Source organism: Bos indicus x Bos taurus, chromosome 3 (genome assembly GCF_003369695.1).
Source record: "Bos indicus x Bos taurus breed Angus x Brahman F1 hybrid chromosome 3, Bos_hybrid_MaternalHap_v2.0, whole genome shotgun sequence".
Classification (NCBI taxonomy): domain Eukaryota; kingdom Metazoa; phylum Chordata; class Mammalia; order Artiodactyla; family Bovidae; genus Bos; species Bos indicus x Bos taurus.
Genome location: NC_040078.1, coordinates 15764960 through 15779004, shown reverse-complemented (window position 1 = coordinate 15779004; position 14045 = coordinate 15764960). Strand labels below are relative to the sequence as shown.

The 14045-nt window shown below is 48.6% G+C and overlaps 1 protein-coding gene across 4 annotated transcripts in view; it reads right to left on the bottom strand.

Annotated features, from left to right (window-relative positions):
* Positions 1–14045, bottom strand: part of KCNN3 (potassium calcium-activated channel subfamily N member 3) — a 174955-nt gene that overhangs the window by 123668 nt on the left and 37242 nt on the right. For 3 of the 4 annotated variants that reach the window (XM_027531904.1, XM_027531915.1, XM_027531941.1), the window contains exon 2: positions 5442–5537. The exons of the other annotated variant lie outside the window; for it this stretch is intronic. In XM_027531904.1, coding sequence (XP_027387705.1) covers positions 5442–5537 — 96 coding nt within the window. The remainder of the gene's footprint in view (positions 1–5441; positions 5538–14045) is intronic. 4 annotated transcript variants of the gene reach the window in all.

Sequence of the window (14045 nt, the reverse complement as noted above, 5' to 3'; positions counted from 1 at the left end):
GTGGGAATGTAAATTGGTGCAGCCACTATGGAAAACAGAAAGGAGGTTCCTCCGAAAACTAAAAATAGAGTTGCCATATGATCCAGCAATTGTACTCCTGGGCATCTATCCAGAAAAGATGAAAACTAATTCAAAAAGATATGTGCACCCCAATGTTCATAGTGGCACTATTTAAAATAGCCAAGACATGGAAGCAACCTAAGTGTCAGTTAACAAGTGAATGGATAAAGAAGATATTGTATTATGTGTATACACGAGGGAATACTAATTCGCCATTAAAAAGAATGAAATAATGCCATTGCAGCAACATAAATGGACCTAGAGATTATCATATGAAGTAAGTCAGAAAGAGAAAGACAAATAAAATATGATATCATTTACACGCCGAATCTAAAATACGACACGAACTTACGGGAGGCTAGTGGTAAAGAAGCCGCCTGCCAATGCAGGAGATGCAAGAGACGCAGTTTCCATCCCTGGGTCAGGAAGATCCCACGGAGTAGGAAATGGCAACCCACGCCAGCGTTCTTGCCTGGAAAACCTCCCCCTGCACAGAGGAGCCTAGCAGGTTATAGTCAGTGGGGTCACAAACAGTTGAACATGCCCGAGCACAGTAAAAAAGAAGAAGAACTTATTTACAAAGCAGAAACAGACTCACAGACATAGAAAACAAACTTATGCTTATCAAAGGGGGAATAAATTAGGAGTTTGGAATTAACAGATACACACCACCCACAATAAAATAGATAATAAAGACCTACTATATAGCTATATAGGGAAATGTATTCAATTTCCTGTAATAAATCACAAAGGAAAAGAATCTTAAAAAGAATATATATATATATATATATATAAATGAATCACTTTGCGGAAATTAACACAATATTGGAAATCAACTATACTTCAAATGAAAGAAAAAAGAAAGAGAGAGAAAGGGAGGGAGAGAGGAGTTCAGTGCTTTACAACAGGTCGAGTCAGGGACATGTCAATGGCCCCTAAAGTGTGATTGTGCAATGCGGGGAGAGGAGGCTGGCAGCCAATCTGGGAGGTGCTGGTGATCACCAAACCACAGGAATACATGGACTCCCCACAGGAGAGTTCAGTTTTCAAAGTTTTGATACACAACACAAAACCCAAAGTATTTGGCTTTTCATTTCTTTTCGGGACACATTAGCCTAAGGAGAACAGATGCCTGGGTCTTTGAGCCTCTGGGTTCCAAGATATCATCCTCAGATGACGGGCGCTGCCTCGTGGGAAGCTTAGGGACCTTTTTTCCCTGTCCCAGAACAGAGCCGGGCTGAGTGGACATTCCAGAGAGGCCCGTTTCTTCTCAGTTGGAGGGGCAGACTTTCTAAAACTCACGATGCCCAGTCAGGGACAGCCTCCCCCAAGAGGCCGTGACGCCCTGGGACAGGCCGGCCCACAGAGTGGGGCCTCCTGCACTGGTTGGGGGTACACTCCATCGCCTCCAAGAAGCTTCTAAGCCTCAGGGCAGGACTTGAAGCCAGAGTTTGGTTGAGAGGTTCCCAATAATGTTTCAGAATTCTTCTTTCTCAAAAATGCAAGTTGTCCATATAACAAAGAGGAATCCTATTCCAGAACACTCCTGGCCTCCTGTGTGTGCTGGGCGGGGGCCAGGGGCCTGGGTGTGAGCAGCTGGGGCAGGGCTGGGGGGAGGTGGAAACACGGCCATCCGGTTCCTGCTATAATTGAGCCAAGTGGCCAGCAACTGGTGTGGATAAGGAAGTGGCAAGCATATCGTTGACACAAGCCCCTGACCTCACCCTACCCTGTCCCTGCCGGGCTTCCCAACAGATGAGCGGCGGCTGGGCTCTCCCTACAGAAGAGGTTATCCAAGCAGCCCCTCTGGATAAGCAATCATGCCTGGGATTACCCTCCCTCCACTCACTCTCAGGAGGCAGGTTCCCTAGCTGGCTAGCACCAGACCTCAGTCAGAGAATTACAGAATGGGGTGTGGCAGGCTTAGGATCTTCAATGAACAGATGTGGAAACTGAGGCCCAAGACCACAGGGCTGAGAAATGGTCAAAATGACTTTGGAAATCAGACATCTCAAATCCAGCACCCTTTCGTTCCAAACATCCCCTGCAGAAAACCAGCTCCCTGTCACACGCTGTGGGTCCCTGGAAATACAAAGATTCACAACATCATTGTCCCTGAGGCTGGGGAAAAGGACCGGCACAGAAAACTACAGTATGGTCAGGTAAGTACGTATGAAGGCTCTGCTGTCTGGGCCCAAACCATTCCAGATTCCCTCTGGCCAAAGAAGGTCCCATTAGAACTTTCCAGAAGAAAGAACTTCACTGGACAGGTAAGAGGCACAGAGGGAGCCACGTTCTGGTGACAACGAACATGTTGGTGGGCCAGGTAGGATGACGGACTGGGTGGTGGGAGCTGAGCATGCAGGCAGGGTAGAGAGAAGTCCAACCACTTTCCAGTACCGAGTGGTCCTGACAGTGACTGCCTGGTGGGCACAGCTTGTGAGATGAGGCCCAGCTGGAAGCAGTGGGACAGAGGTCACAGGAAATGGACCCACCCTCTTACAAGTTCAGCAAGGTGGATGGTATGACTTCCACACTTCACATGGGGAAACCAAGGCCCAGAGAAGTTGTTATAAGTTGTTCTTGGCCCAAGGGCATTCAGACTGAAGTGTCTGAGCCAGGATTCAATGCCTTCACTGACTTCACTTCGTTGCTCTGAACTGTGTCAGGCCAAGACAAGTAACTGACATAGCATCCTCTGGTGCCCATAATGAGGGTGAAGCAGAGACTAGCTGTGAGGTGAGAAAGGACAAAGTGTGCCCAGCTAGGTGCCAGCCCCACCACCTGGAAAGAACGAGGTCACAACTGCAGTTGGGTGGGGTCAGGTCTGAGAGCTAAGGCTGCCAGCCCTGGGATCCAGCAGGGCAGGACCCCAAAAGAATCAGAGAAGGGACACCTGGCTCTTCCAATTCCAAGGCCTGGAATAGAAATAGCAGCAGCCAAGCCGAGTGGACCCAGGCGTCAGGCTTGGACCAGCTCCTTTCCCTCTTCCCCAAGCCTGGATCACAGCTGAGCTTCACTACTCTGCCTTTTTCTCTGGCCTGTGTGACCCCTCTGCACAGGTCAAGGTGGTATCAATTCAGTTCAGTCGCTCAGTCGTGTCCGATTCTTTGCGACCCCATGAATCGCACCACGCCAGGCCTCCCTGTCCATCACCAACTCCCGGAGTCTACCCAAACCCATGTCCATCAAGTCGGTGATGCCATCCAGCCATCTCATCCTCTGTTGTCCCCTTCCCCTCCTGCCCCCAATCCCTCCCAGCATCAGAGTCTTTTCCAGTGAGTCAACTCTTCGCATGAGGTGGCCAAAGTATTGGAGTTTCAGCTTCAACATCAGTCCTTTCAATGAACACCCAGGACTGATCTCCTTCAGAATGGACTGGTTGGATCTCCTTTCAGTCCAAGGGACTCTCAAGAGTCTTCTCCAACACCACAGTTCAAAAGCTTCAATTCTTCGGCGCTCAGCTTTCTTCACAGTCCAACTCTCACATCCATACATGACCACTGGAAAAACCATAGCCTTGACTAGACGGACCTTTGTTGGCAAAGTAATGTCTCTGCTTTTGAATATGCTATCTAGGTTGGTCATAACTTTCCCTCCAAGGAGTAAGAGTCTTTTAATTTCATGGCTGCAATCACCATCTGCAGTGATTTTGGAGCCCAAAAAAATAAAGTCTGATACTGTTTCCACTGTTTCCCCATCTATTTCCCATGAAGTGATGGGACCAGATGCCATGATCTTAGTATTCTGAATGTTGAGCTTTAAGCCAACTTTTTCACTCTCCTCCTTCACTTTCATCAAGGTGATATAGTGTAGTACGATGCCTCCCAATGAGGGTGCAGGGGCTCAGAGGAACTAAGGAAACACCTGGGTCCCACAGCTGGTTTGGGGTGGGGTGAACCTGGCTGGGAGCCCCGACTGTGACTCCCGGTCCCGTCTCCCATTCCTGCCCATTTCTCCTGCCTGTACTCCTGGCTCCTTCCTGGGGTTAAAGCCCACCATGTTGTCCAGGTCGGCCCCACAAAGGAACATGCTTGGTGGTGTCTGGGACTCTCAGCCTTCACAGCACAAGCTCTGTCCCTGCACCTGTGACCCCTCCAGAGACTAAAGAGTCCCCACCTTCTCAATGAGTGTCCTCTGGTCATCAACAGAGTGGAGCCGAGGTGGCCTGCAGCCAAGGCTCCCTCCCCCAGGCTGGCTGCAGTGGCCCCCGGCACGCAATGGGAGAGCAGACCACCCTCCCAGGAGCAGAAGATGCTCACCCATCTCTGCCTGTGCGGCCACTCAGCCCAGAAATGCTGGGTGACAAGAGATACGATATTTGAAGTGTTTTACAGTTCACAGAGCCCTCTCACACTACCCATTCATCCTCACAACAACCTGTAAACAGTGGAATGAAAAGCCCCATGTTCCAGACAGAAAAGTTCACACGTTCCAGTCCAGAGAGGTCACAGGGCTGGCCAGAGACCTGCTGTGAGAAGAGGTCATGGCTGAGTCTCAGCCCCAGCTTTCCCAACTCTGAGTTCTGGTCTTTGTCAATTTCTCGCCTGCTGCCCAGATGTAGATCTATCTGTGCTCTTCCAGCCAAAGAACAGGGTTGTATTCAGATGTGCATGCAAGTGAGAAAAAACATCTGGATACCATAGAACCCTCCAGGGCCCCAGCACAGCAGGTCAGCCCAAGGGCCAGGTGACGCAGGAGACCCATTGTCAGGAGAAGATGCCTCCGACCTGCTCACTCCTGCCTGCCCTTCCCAGCCCAGGTCAAACCATCCTCCTTATAGCGGCCAAACTGGAGTACACCCCAGACGCCAGGCCAATATTTCTCTGGGTGCCAAGTGACTCCTGGGCAGCAAGAAACAGAGGCCTCCTCGACCACAGCAGATTCTATTCTTTCTAGAAAACGACTCCTTCCTGGCACAGTCCAGGAAGTGGTAAACACACCATCAGACTCCTAGTATTATCTAGTGCAGTGTGTGTGTGTGTGTGTGTGCGCGCACGCAGGCACATGCATGCAAGGGCATAGGAGGAAGGTCTGCTTCACTTGGGAGATTCAGTGGCTCACACTCAGAAAAGATCCAGCAAGAGATAGAAAGAGCAAAGTCAGTCCTACAGTAAAACAGTGCAAAATGAAGACTCTGAGCAGGACTGTCCCCAAAACATGAAGCCATGTTTGCCTCTGGGATAATCACCATGGTTCTAAAGCCCCAGAGCAGTGTCACGGTTACCTCTCCCATGAGAGCCCAAAACGAAAGAGAAGAGCCACAGTCTCGGATACTGTCTGGTGAGATCCCCCAACTAGTTCCTGAGGGGGCGAGGGGTGGGCTCAGCCTGGGGGAGAGGAACGGCCCTGCATGAAGGGATGTGGGCAAGGGCACCTACCTGGACTTCACGTGTGTGATAGGCGATGATCAAACCCAAAAGGATGATGGTAGACAGACTGATAAGGCATTTCAGGGCCAGTGAAAACATGGAATCCTGCAGGAGAAACGGAAAGAGAGGATTAGAAAAGATCCAGGACAGAACATTTCACTCTGAGGCTACGTTAAGGGGTGAGGGGCAGCGACAGCAAAGGAAAGACTGTCACCAGCACCTCCCAGGAGCAGAATACAGCACAAAGGTAGCCAGATCCCCGAAAGCACCTTGGGCTGGGCCCTGGGCTGGCTCAGTCTCCGCAGCTGCCTCTGAGCCTCTGTTTTCTAGGGTTAAATCGTATTTGCATTCCTGGGATGAACCCTGCTTGGGCGTGATGTATTATGTTTGTTATACATGGCTAGATCCAGTTTGCTGATGTGTTGTTTAGAATTTTTGCCTCCATACTCATAAGTCATATGAACATAATTCTTTTCTGTGCTGCTATTATCTGGTTTGGGCATCAATACTGTGCCAGCTTCGGCCTTTCTTTCCTCTTAACAAAGGATTCCAAGGTCCCCTCCATCCTGACAATGCAGAGTTCTTTCAGGAATGAATGAGAATGTCCTGGTCGTGGCTCTCCCATTTTAGGCCAAGGGCACACGGAAGGAAGCAAGGGCAATGGAGGAATCCCTGGAGAAGGAAGGGGGGCGAGCACAGAACAGCAAAGTTCCTGGGCAGGAAAAGGGCTCTGAGGGTCCCTTCAGCTGAGGCTGGGGGAGGCAGGGTGGGTCATTTGGCCTCTGCTGCAGTCCTCCAGCCCCAGGGCCGCTTACGGGACCCACATGGTTAGCAGCAAGAGCTCCAGACCAGCCCACTGCATCCAACCCCTGATACAGCCACTTACTAGCCATGTGATCTCAGGCCGCTCACTCTATCTCTGCACTCAGTGGCTTCTGGCATCAGATGGGGATAATAGCAGTACCTACCTCTCAGGGCTGCTGTGAAAGATAAAGGCAGTCTATAAGATTGAAGGCAGAAGGAGAAGGGGATGACAGAGGATGAGATGGTTGGATGGCATCACCGACTCAATGGACATGAGCTCGAGCAAACTCCAGGAGACAGTGAAAGACAGAGAAGCCTGGCATGCTGCAAATCCATGGGGTCGCAGAGTCAGACACAACTGAGCAACTAACAATATGTAAGGTGCCTAGCCCAGTACCCGGCCCTGTGAGGGATGGCTACCGTCATTTCCCTCACCTTCTCTGCAGGGCTGGTACCGCCTGGGCATTTGGAAGCCAGGGAGCAGAGGCGGCTCCCAGTCCCGGAGGAAGGCGGGAACACAGCCCTGAACAAAGGCAGCAGAGAGCCGGCAGTACTTCCAAGCACGGTGCTGTAGCCCCATGCATCCTGAGAGACGCCTGCCACTCCAGAAACAGTCCCTGTGCTCCAGAATCATAAAATGCCTGGTGTCTACAAAGCAACTTACTGTTTACAAGGTGGTTTCATACCTTGTTCTCAACCATTCTCAAGACAGCCCCAGGCCTTTCACCCAACTTTATAGATACCACAGGTGAAGGCTCAGAGGGGTGAGTGGCTCGGGCCAGGATCCAAAGCCAAGGCCTCTGACTCACTGCCCACAAGTCCTCAGCCCGCTCTTCGGTGGGAAACAGAGTAAAAATGTGAGAAGTGTCCATTTACACAGACCCAAATGCCAAGATAATAATGCAAGGTGTCTCAAAGGTGCGTGAGTGCATGCTAAGTCACTTCAGTCATGTCCGATTCTTTGCAACTCTATGGACTATATAGCCCACCAGGCTCCTCAGTCCATGGGATTCTCCAGGCAAGAATACTGGAGTGAGTCCCCATTTCCTCCTCCAGGTCCCAAAGGTGGGATATAATTAATCACCACGTGCAACCTCCAGTAGAGAGGGGGGAGACATCACTGTCCAAGAAAGCAAGCTTTCGGAGACAGAGGGAGGGGTACCTGAGATCTCCAGCATTAGAGGGCAAGGGATCCAATATGGGGCAGCCACTGGAATCAGTGGAGGGCTTGGATTTGAGCCCAGGGTTCCCAGATGCCCAAGTTTGTGTTCTCAATCCCCTTTGCAGGCTGAGATGGAAAGAGAGCAGCTCTCCCTGGTGTCTGCCAATCTACCCTTCATCTATGTGATACAGTTAGTCCCCACTTAGTGCTGGGAACCCAAGGGAGAACCCATGCAGGAGCTCATTCTTTCTTTCTTTCATGACGATTTCAACCTCTTCTCATTTCTTGAGCATCTCCTAGGTGTCCAACAGTGTGGTAGACACTACAGGATATTTACAGAGATCCTCTGCCTACCAGAAGCTTCCAAACTGGCTTATATACAGAACCCAACTTTCTATACTATGTAGGACCATCCAGCTGCAGGGAAAGATGTCCATTTTGCTCTTCCTAGACGATGGTCTAATTATAAGCCATGTTTCATTTAGCCTCTTGTATGTTCTACACTTAATGAAGAGCAGCCTGGAATCATTTACTCGGCACACACGCACAGAAATGTCTCGAGGAGTACTATGCTGCTCCAATTAAGGGCCCAGGACAAAACAGAACACGGTTTCAGCCCTTGGGAAGGTTCCGATCTTTGAAAGCACTATTGGGTGCCTGAAACACCATCCGAACCACAAGACCTAGCGGGGCTGAAGAGCAGGTGGTGAATTCAGGGACACTCAGACTTTGAGGATAAGGCCACTTCCCCTTCAGAAATCAACTGGGGACAGATCATAATGCTTTCGAGCCAGAAATGACCATCACTTTCTTCTCAAAGGGGTCTGAAGACATCTGGGGAGCATCACGCCTCCCCAGGGAAGGATTTGGGACCAGCTGCGTATTTCAAACTCTAATTAATTTCTTTTGGCAGAAATGAACTGAAATCAGAATCCAACTCTATTTCCATCATTTTTAGAGGAAGAAATAAAGGGAAAGGGGCCAGATGCTGTCTCCTCTCCTTCAAGCCTCTTCCTTTTGCTCTAAAACTCAAAGCCTTTACGTAAAAGGCAACTCCACCCTCTTCTTGGTTTTGGCCAGTGAAACCTTGTTGGCCAGCTCCAGCCCCATGGGGAGACGAATGTGTACTCGATCAACGGGAATGCTCGCTACTTTACAGATTTCCTTGCAGTCTCTAGCACATGTCAATAAAAAATAAACCGTCAACCATTTTTAATAGCCAAAAATATGTCAAAGAAGTCAGCTGGACTAGAAATGTTTTCTATTTGTTAAAATGCTGAATTATCTTTTCTTTGCCGTCTGATCTCCAACTAAGCTTGAAACTGACATGGTTCTTCGGATGATGGCAGCCATCAGGGCTGGCTAGCTGCCGCACGCCATAAAGAGATAAAAAAGGGGCCAAAAACTAAATCAAAGTCCGTGGACAGGGAGCTAGAAGGCCCCCTTCCAGTAGCTCAGGCCTGGCAGCTTATGCTGGGCATGTGGAAGATTCCTCTCACGGAAGCGAAATAACTCTGGAAGCAAATCCAAGCACCTGTAGGGCTTGAGGGCCTGCGGGACTGGGTTGAGTTGATCACAGCACTCCCTCCCAGCCCTATGAGTCCCTTTGGCCCTTGGATGGCAGTGAGTGGGGAGCCGAACAGGTGTGTGTACATACATACACAAGCCCTGTGATCACCCCAACCGATCAACCCTTCTCCCCTGCAACTCAGAACTTTTAAACAATAGAGTAACAATCCTTAATACACAAGAATGCTTACGAGTCATATCTCAACAGATGAGAGTTTTTTCAAAGCCATTTATTCCTAAACGCTCCCAAATATTAGAGTGGGTAAGCAAATGGGATTCTAGCCAGTGATGGAACACTATGTTGTCACTCAAAGCCACTTCTGTCAAGAATATTTGAAGAAGAAGAAAAAAAAAAAGAATATTTGAAGACATCAGGAAAGGCTCATGATTCAATACCAAGTGATCAATCCGGACCCCAAAACTATATATATATATTTCCAATTATTTTTAATGTAAAAATGAGAAAATATATAGTATGATTCTATTAAGTGTCAGGGTACTCAACTATATTACCTCTGATGCTCTGAGTACAACAGGTACTTAATGAGTGCTTCTTGAAGCTTCTTAATAATAGTACTTTTATTTTGACCTAATGTTTATTAAGTGTCAACTATATACCAGGTCCCAGACTATGCCTTCTACACAAATTACTTTGCATCCTCACCCTACAGATGAGGTCATAATGTCTCCATTTTACTGATTAAAAAGAAAACTGACGGACTTCCCTGATGGTGCAATGGATATGAATCTGCCTGCCAATGCAGGGGACATAGTTTGGATTCCTGGTGCAGGAAGCTTCTACATGCCGTGGAGCAACTAAGCCCGTGCGCCACAACTACTGAAGCCCACATGCCTAGAGCCCAGGCTCTGCAATTGTAGAGGCCACGGCAATGAGAAGCCCCAGGATCGCAACAAAGAGGAGACTCTGCTCTCTACCACTAGAGAAATCCCACACGCAGCAACAAAGACCTAACATAACCAAAAATATAAATAAATAAGTTTTTTAAACTGAGGTCATAGAGACAATGTGACTTCTCCAAGGCCATACAACTAGCCCAGATTTTAGCTATACATCAGATTTTTCTATATACCATGCTCCCCCCCACCCCCCGCCCTGTGCCTTCAAAATGAACTAGACTCCCATGCGAGGTGCTGAGTTTGTGTCATCCTAGCAGAGGCTGGCTACAGCCATCGGGGTGCTATAGAGGGGATTCCTAGCAGGGAAGGAGGGCGAACCACATTCCTACAAGATGCCCGCATCATGTGGTCCCTGTTCTGCTCCAAGACAAGAACCAGCCCTTCACAGATCTACGACTTCTCACTGATGACAACAATCTGTTGTAAAGCACTGCTCTAGGGGCCTGCCATGCAAGGTGAGCATCGTCAACCCCCTTTTACAGAGGAGGAAACTGAGACTTTGAGAAGTCACCTAATTTATACAAGGATGTGGCCAAAAAATGGAGGCAGGACTTATTCCAGATAATCTGCTTTCAGGTCCCGTGCTCTGCCCATACATCAACATCCCACCTGCCCTGCTGGTCAGACTTTTCCAGCCTCCAGTTTCTGCAGTGAGCCTTCTCAGAACCGCTCCAGCCCTTCCTCCCCTGAGGCTGTGCGGAGTGTGATGGAGTGTGCTCCTGGCTTCTGAGCCAGCCGTATAAACTGCTCTCCCCACCTGCCTTGTAACTTCCAAAGACAAGCCAGAATTGTAATGATTATGGTAGACCTTCCCAGAGACTTTGAAGTCCTAAATGTGTTTTATTGTTGGAACATTTGAAAATAACAGAAAACCATACTTGCAAGCAGAGTCCTAGAGGGGCACTGAAAACAAGTGAAACATATCAGGTAAAAAATGGGGAGGTGCCTTCCCCCAAGAATGAGTATGCATGTGTACATACGAGCCCCATTCATGATCTCTGTCACTGGCTGGAATCCTCAAAGGGGAAGAGGTGATACCATCTAAAGTCTGTATCTCCTGAATTAAGATCTATGTTTTATGCATTCGATTTGGGAAATAATTGATTTCGAATTCTTTTCTGCTTAATAAGGTCAACTTTTCCTTCAATTTCATGGAGAGGCTCCAAAACTGATTGACATTTCAGCATCAGCTTAATACTGTGGCTCTATAATGGTTGTCCTAATTGGACACTCTTGCTAATTAATGCTATGCAAATTAAAATCCAGCCCCTCATCCACTGGCCGGGAAGACTGTATTCTCGGTTGATGTTCTCTGCTGAGACTCGGCTTCTTTCCTCAACCTGGTGCTTTCTTACCAGAATCAAGCCCCTGACTTCCTCCTTCCTCTGCTCTTATCCTGCCTCTTTCTCATGATCTCTTATTTTCATTCACCCTCGACACCTTTCACTCTGATGCTCATCTCTTAGCTCAGGCTCATCATCCTGGGTTAAGCTGCCTGATTTAAATACATCCCTGGCTCTTCCTGGCATCTGCAGAGTAACTGCCCAGCCTGGATCCCACCAGAATCTGATTTTGGTCACTCATGGCCCAGAGTGGAATTACTCAGACACTCTGCATCCTTGGCTGTATAATTTTAGAATAAGGAAAACAGGCAAAGATGCATGATGGGATGGGAGGTGGACCCTGGGAGTCTCGGAGGGCACTTGGGTCTCTGACAAGCCTGAGAAGAGAGAAGTGTCAAGAACCCAGGGTGTCTCATAACCAAGAAGTCTTGAGCTGGGCCCTGGGCTTGCCATCAGAGGACCCAGGAGGTCTCAGCTACCTTCGTGATAAATGCCTGGCTTTGGACAGGCTGCATCACTCTTCTAGACCTCAATACTCCCCAGTAAAATGAGACTCTTGGACCAAATAGTCCCTGAAGCCTACTGGCTGATGGCACTGGCCATACACTGGCTGTGAAACATACACAGGTCACAGGAACACTCCCAACAGTTTTTCCTTTCTTCCCCTTTTCTCAAGCATTTCTATACATGATAAAATTGTGACTGTGAAACAGTCAGCAACAAAACTCACTCATGCCAACTTCTCCTCAAATAGAACAAGATGGCTAACAAAGAAAATTACCATTGTCTTTTTCTAAATAACATGGAATTTGAAAGCAAAAAGCCAGAATTCAAGTCATATCTCTGCTGCTCACTAGCTATGGGCCACTGGACCAGTCACTTAACCTCTCTGCACCTCTGTTTCCTTCTCTGCAAGCCAGATCTAACAGGATCAACTCTGATTAGTATTGGAGAATACAGTAAAATAATGCATATGAAAAAAACTCATTCTTTCTTCACAGAAAGAAAAGCTCACATTCTCTTGTAGCCAAGCACCATTTCTCTCGCTACACAGACGTCAATGCGGGGAAAGTCAGCTGTGTCTCAGTTGTGGGTCAGGGAGGGGCTGCAGAATTCCCCTCCAATATCATCAGCATTTGAGGTTTGCAACAATATACAAAGATGCCCCCCAGACATTTCAGAAAGACAGCTTTGGTGGTCTGCAGTGGGGCAAACATTCATACACTCATCCATTCACAGTATAAATATTTATTGAGCACTAAACTATGCCCAGGCCCCGTGCTGGGTACTTGCAAAACCCCATTCACCCCCGGGCTGCTGAGCCTGAAGCCAACCTGGCAGATGAAGGGCAGGTGCGTAGGGCCTGGAAGAAATGGGCAGAAGGCCAATGCTGAGAGAGAAGACGTACAAGTGGCTCCTTACATCCTGAATGTGAGCTGAGGCTTACAGAGTAACCAGAGACCAAAGGAGGCTTCAGAGAGTGCCTTCTCCCCAAAGATGCTTTCTTCTGAGCATGCAGGCTCTCTGTGCAGACGAGGAGAACAAGAGACCGTCCCCCGCTGGATGCCCACCAGGGCTAGGCATCAGCCTGGGTAGCAGAGACCAAGCTGCAGGCACCTTCCCACCTTCCTGAGCCCTCTGCGGAGGTGCGCGTGTGCCTTTACCAGGCCCCAGGGGCTGTCACTCACCACCGAGAAGGAAGCCCCGGAAGGGCAGTATTTTCTTTTTTTTTTTTTAGGGCAGTATTTTTCAATCTCATTTGTCCACTTCTACATCCTGGTGCCTCGGGCATTGTCCTACACACAGTAGGTCAATAAGTATTAGTCGAAACTTAAATATTTGAAGGAAGGGGGGAAAATTTTGAAATGTGTCAAGCAGGTAGACACTTCCATCCTGAGCTTCCAAATACATGACAACTAATAAACAATCAAAATAACAGCCATAGGATTTCCCTGGTGGTCCAGGGGTTAAGACCATGCTTCCACTGCAGGGGGCACAGGTTCGATTCTTGATCAGGGTCCCATATGCCCGACAGAACAGCCGAAACACAAATAAATAAAAAGCATAATTTATGGCCCCAAACTGGAACATTTCAAATGTCTATCAATCAGAGAACATTTCAGATGTCTATCAATCAGAGATGCATAAACAAACTGGTATCTCCATACAATTGAACATCATTCTGTAATTAACTATCTACATATAAAAAGATAAAATAACAGCCAGCATCTGCTGTGTGCTTAGCATGGCCAGGCACTGGTGTGATGGCTTTAGATCTCAGGACAATCCCAGGGAGGCTCTGTGGCTTGCTCACCATCCCCAAGTGAGGATGAAGTGGAGATCAGATTCTAACCCAGGCAGAAGCCAGACCTCAGGTTCTGGGCTCTCTCCACCCAGTCTTATGACATATAGGGTGCCCACCCATCATCAGAACATCACGCTTTCCAGCCCAGCCTTCCCAGGGGGGACTAATCCCCCACCTCATGGCTCTCTGAGGAGGCCCCAGTCATGTCACCACTAAACCTCGGTCACTTACTACCATGACAGAGTATGAGCAACCTGAGGTCAGGTCTGCGGGTCTGCATCATCATTGTAAGTGCAGCCCAGACCAGGCCTGCAGTGGGGAGGTCAGGTAGAAAACACTTGTGCAAAGAAGGACCCCAAAGGTCTCAAAATAAAACTCATAAAGTCAGATTGGCCTGGGGCATTTCTCTGCGGCCCTCCAAGCTGTCACTCCCAGAAGGAAATGAAACCCAATGGCTGAGGGACACGGTGCAGCTAATACAAGGGCATCGGGTCTGAGCAGACGGTGGTTTG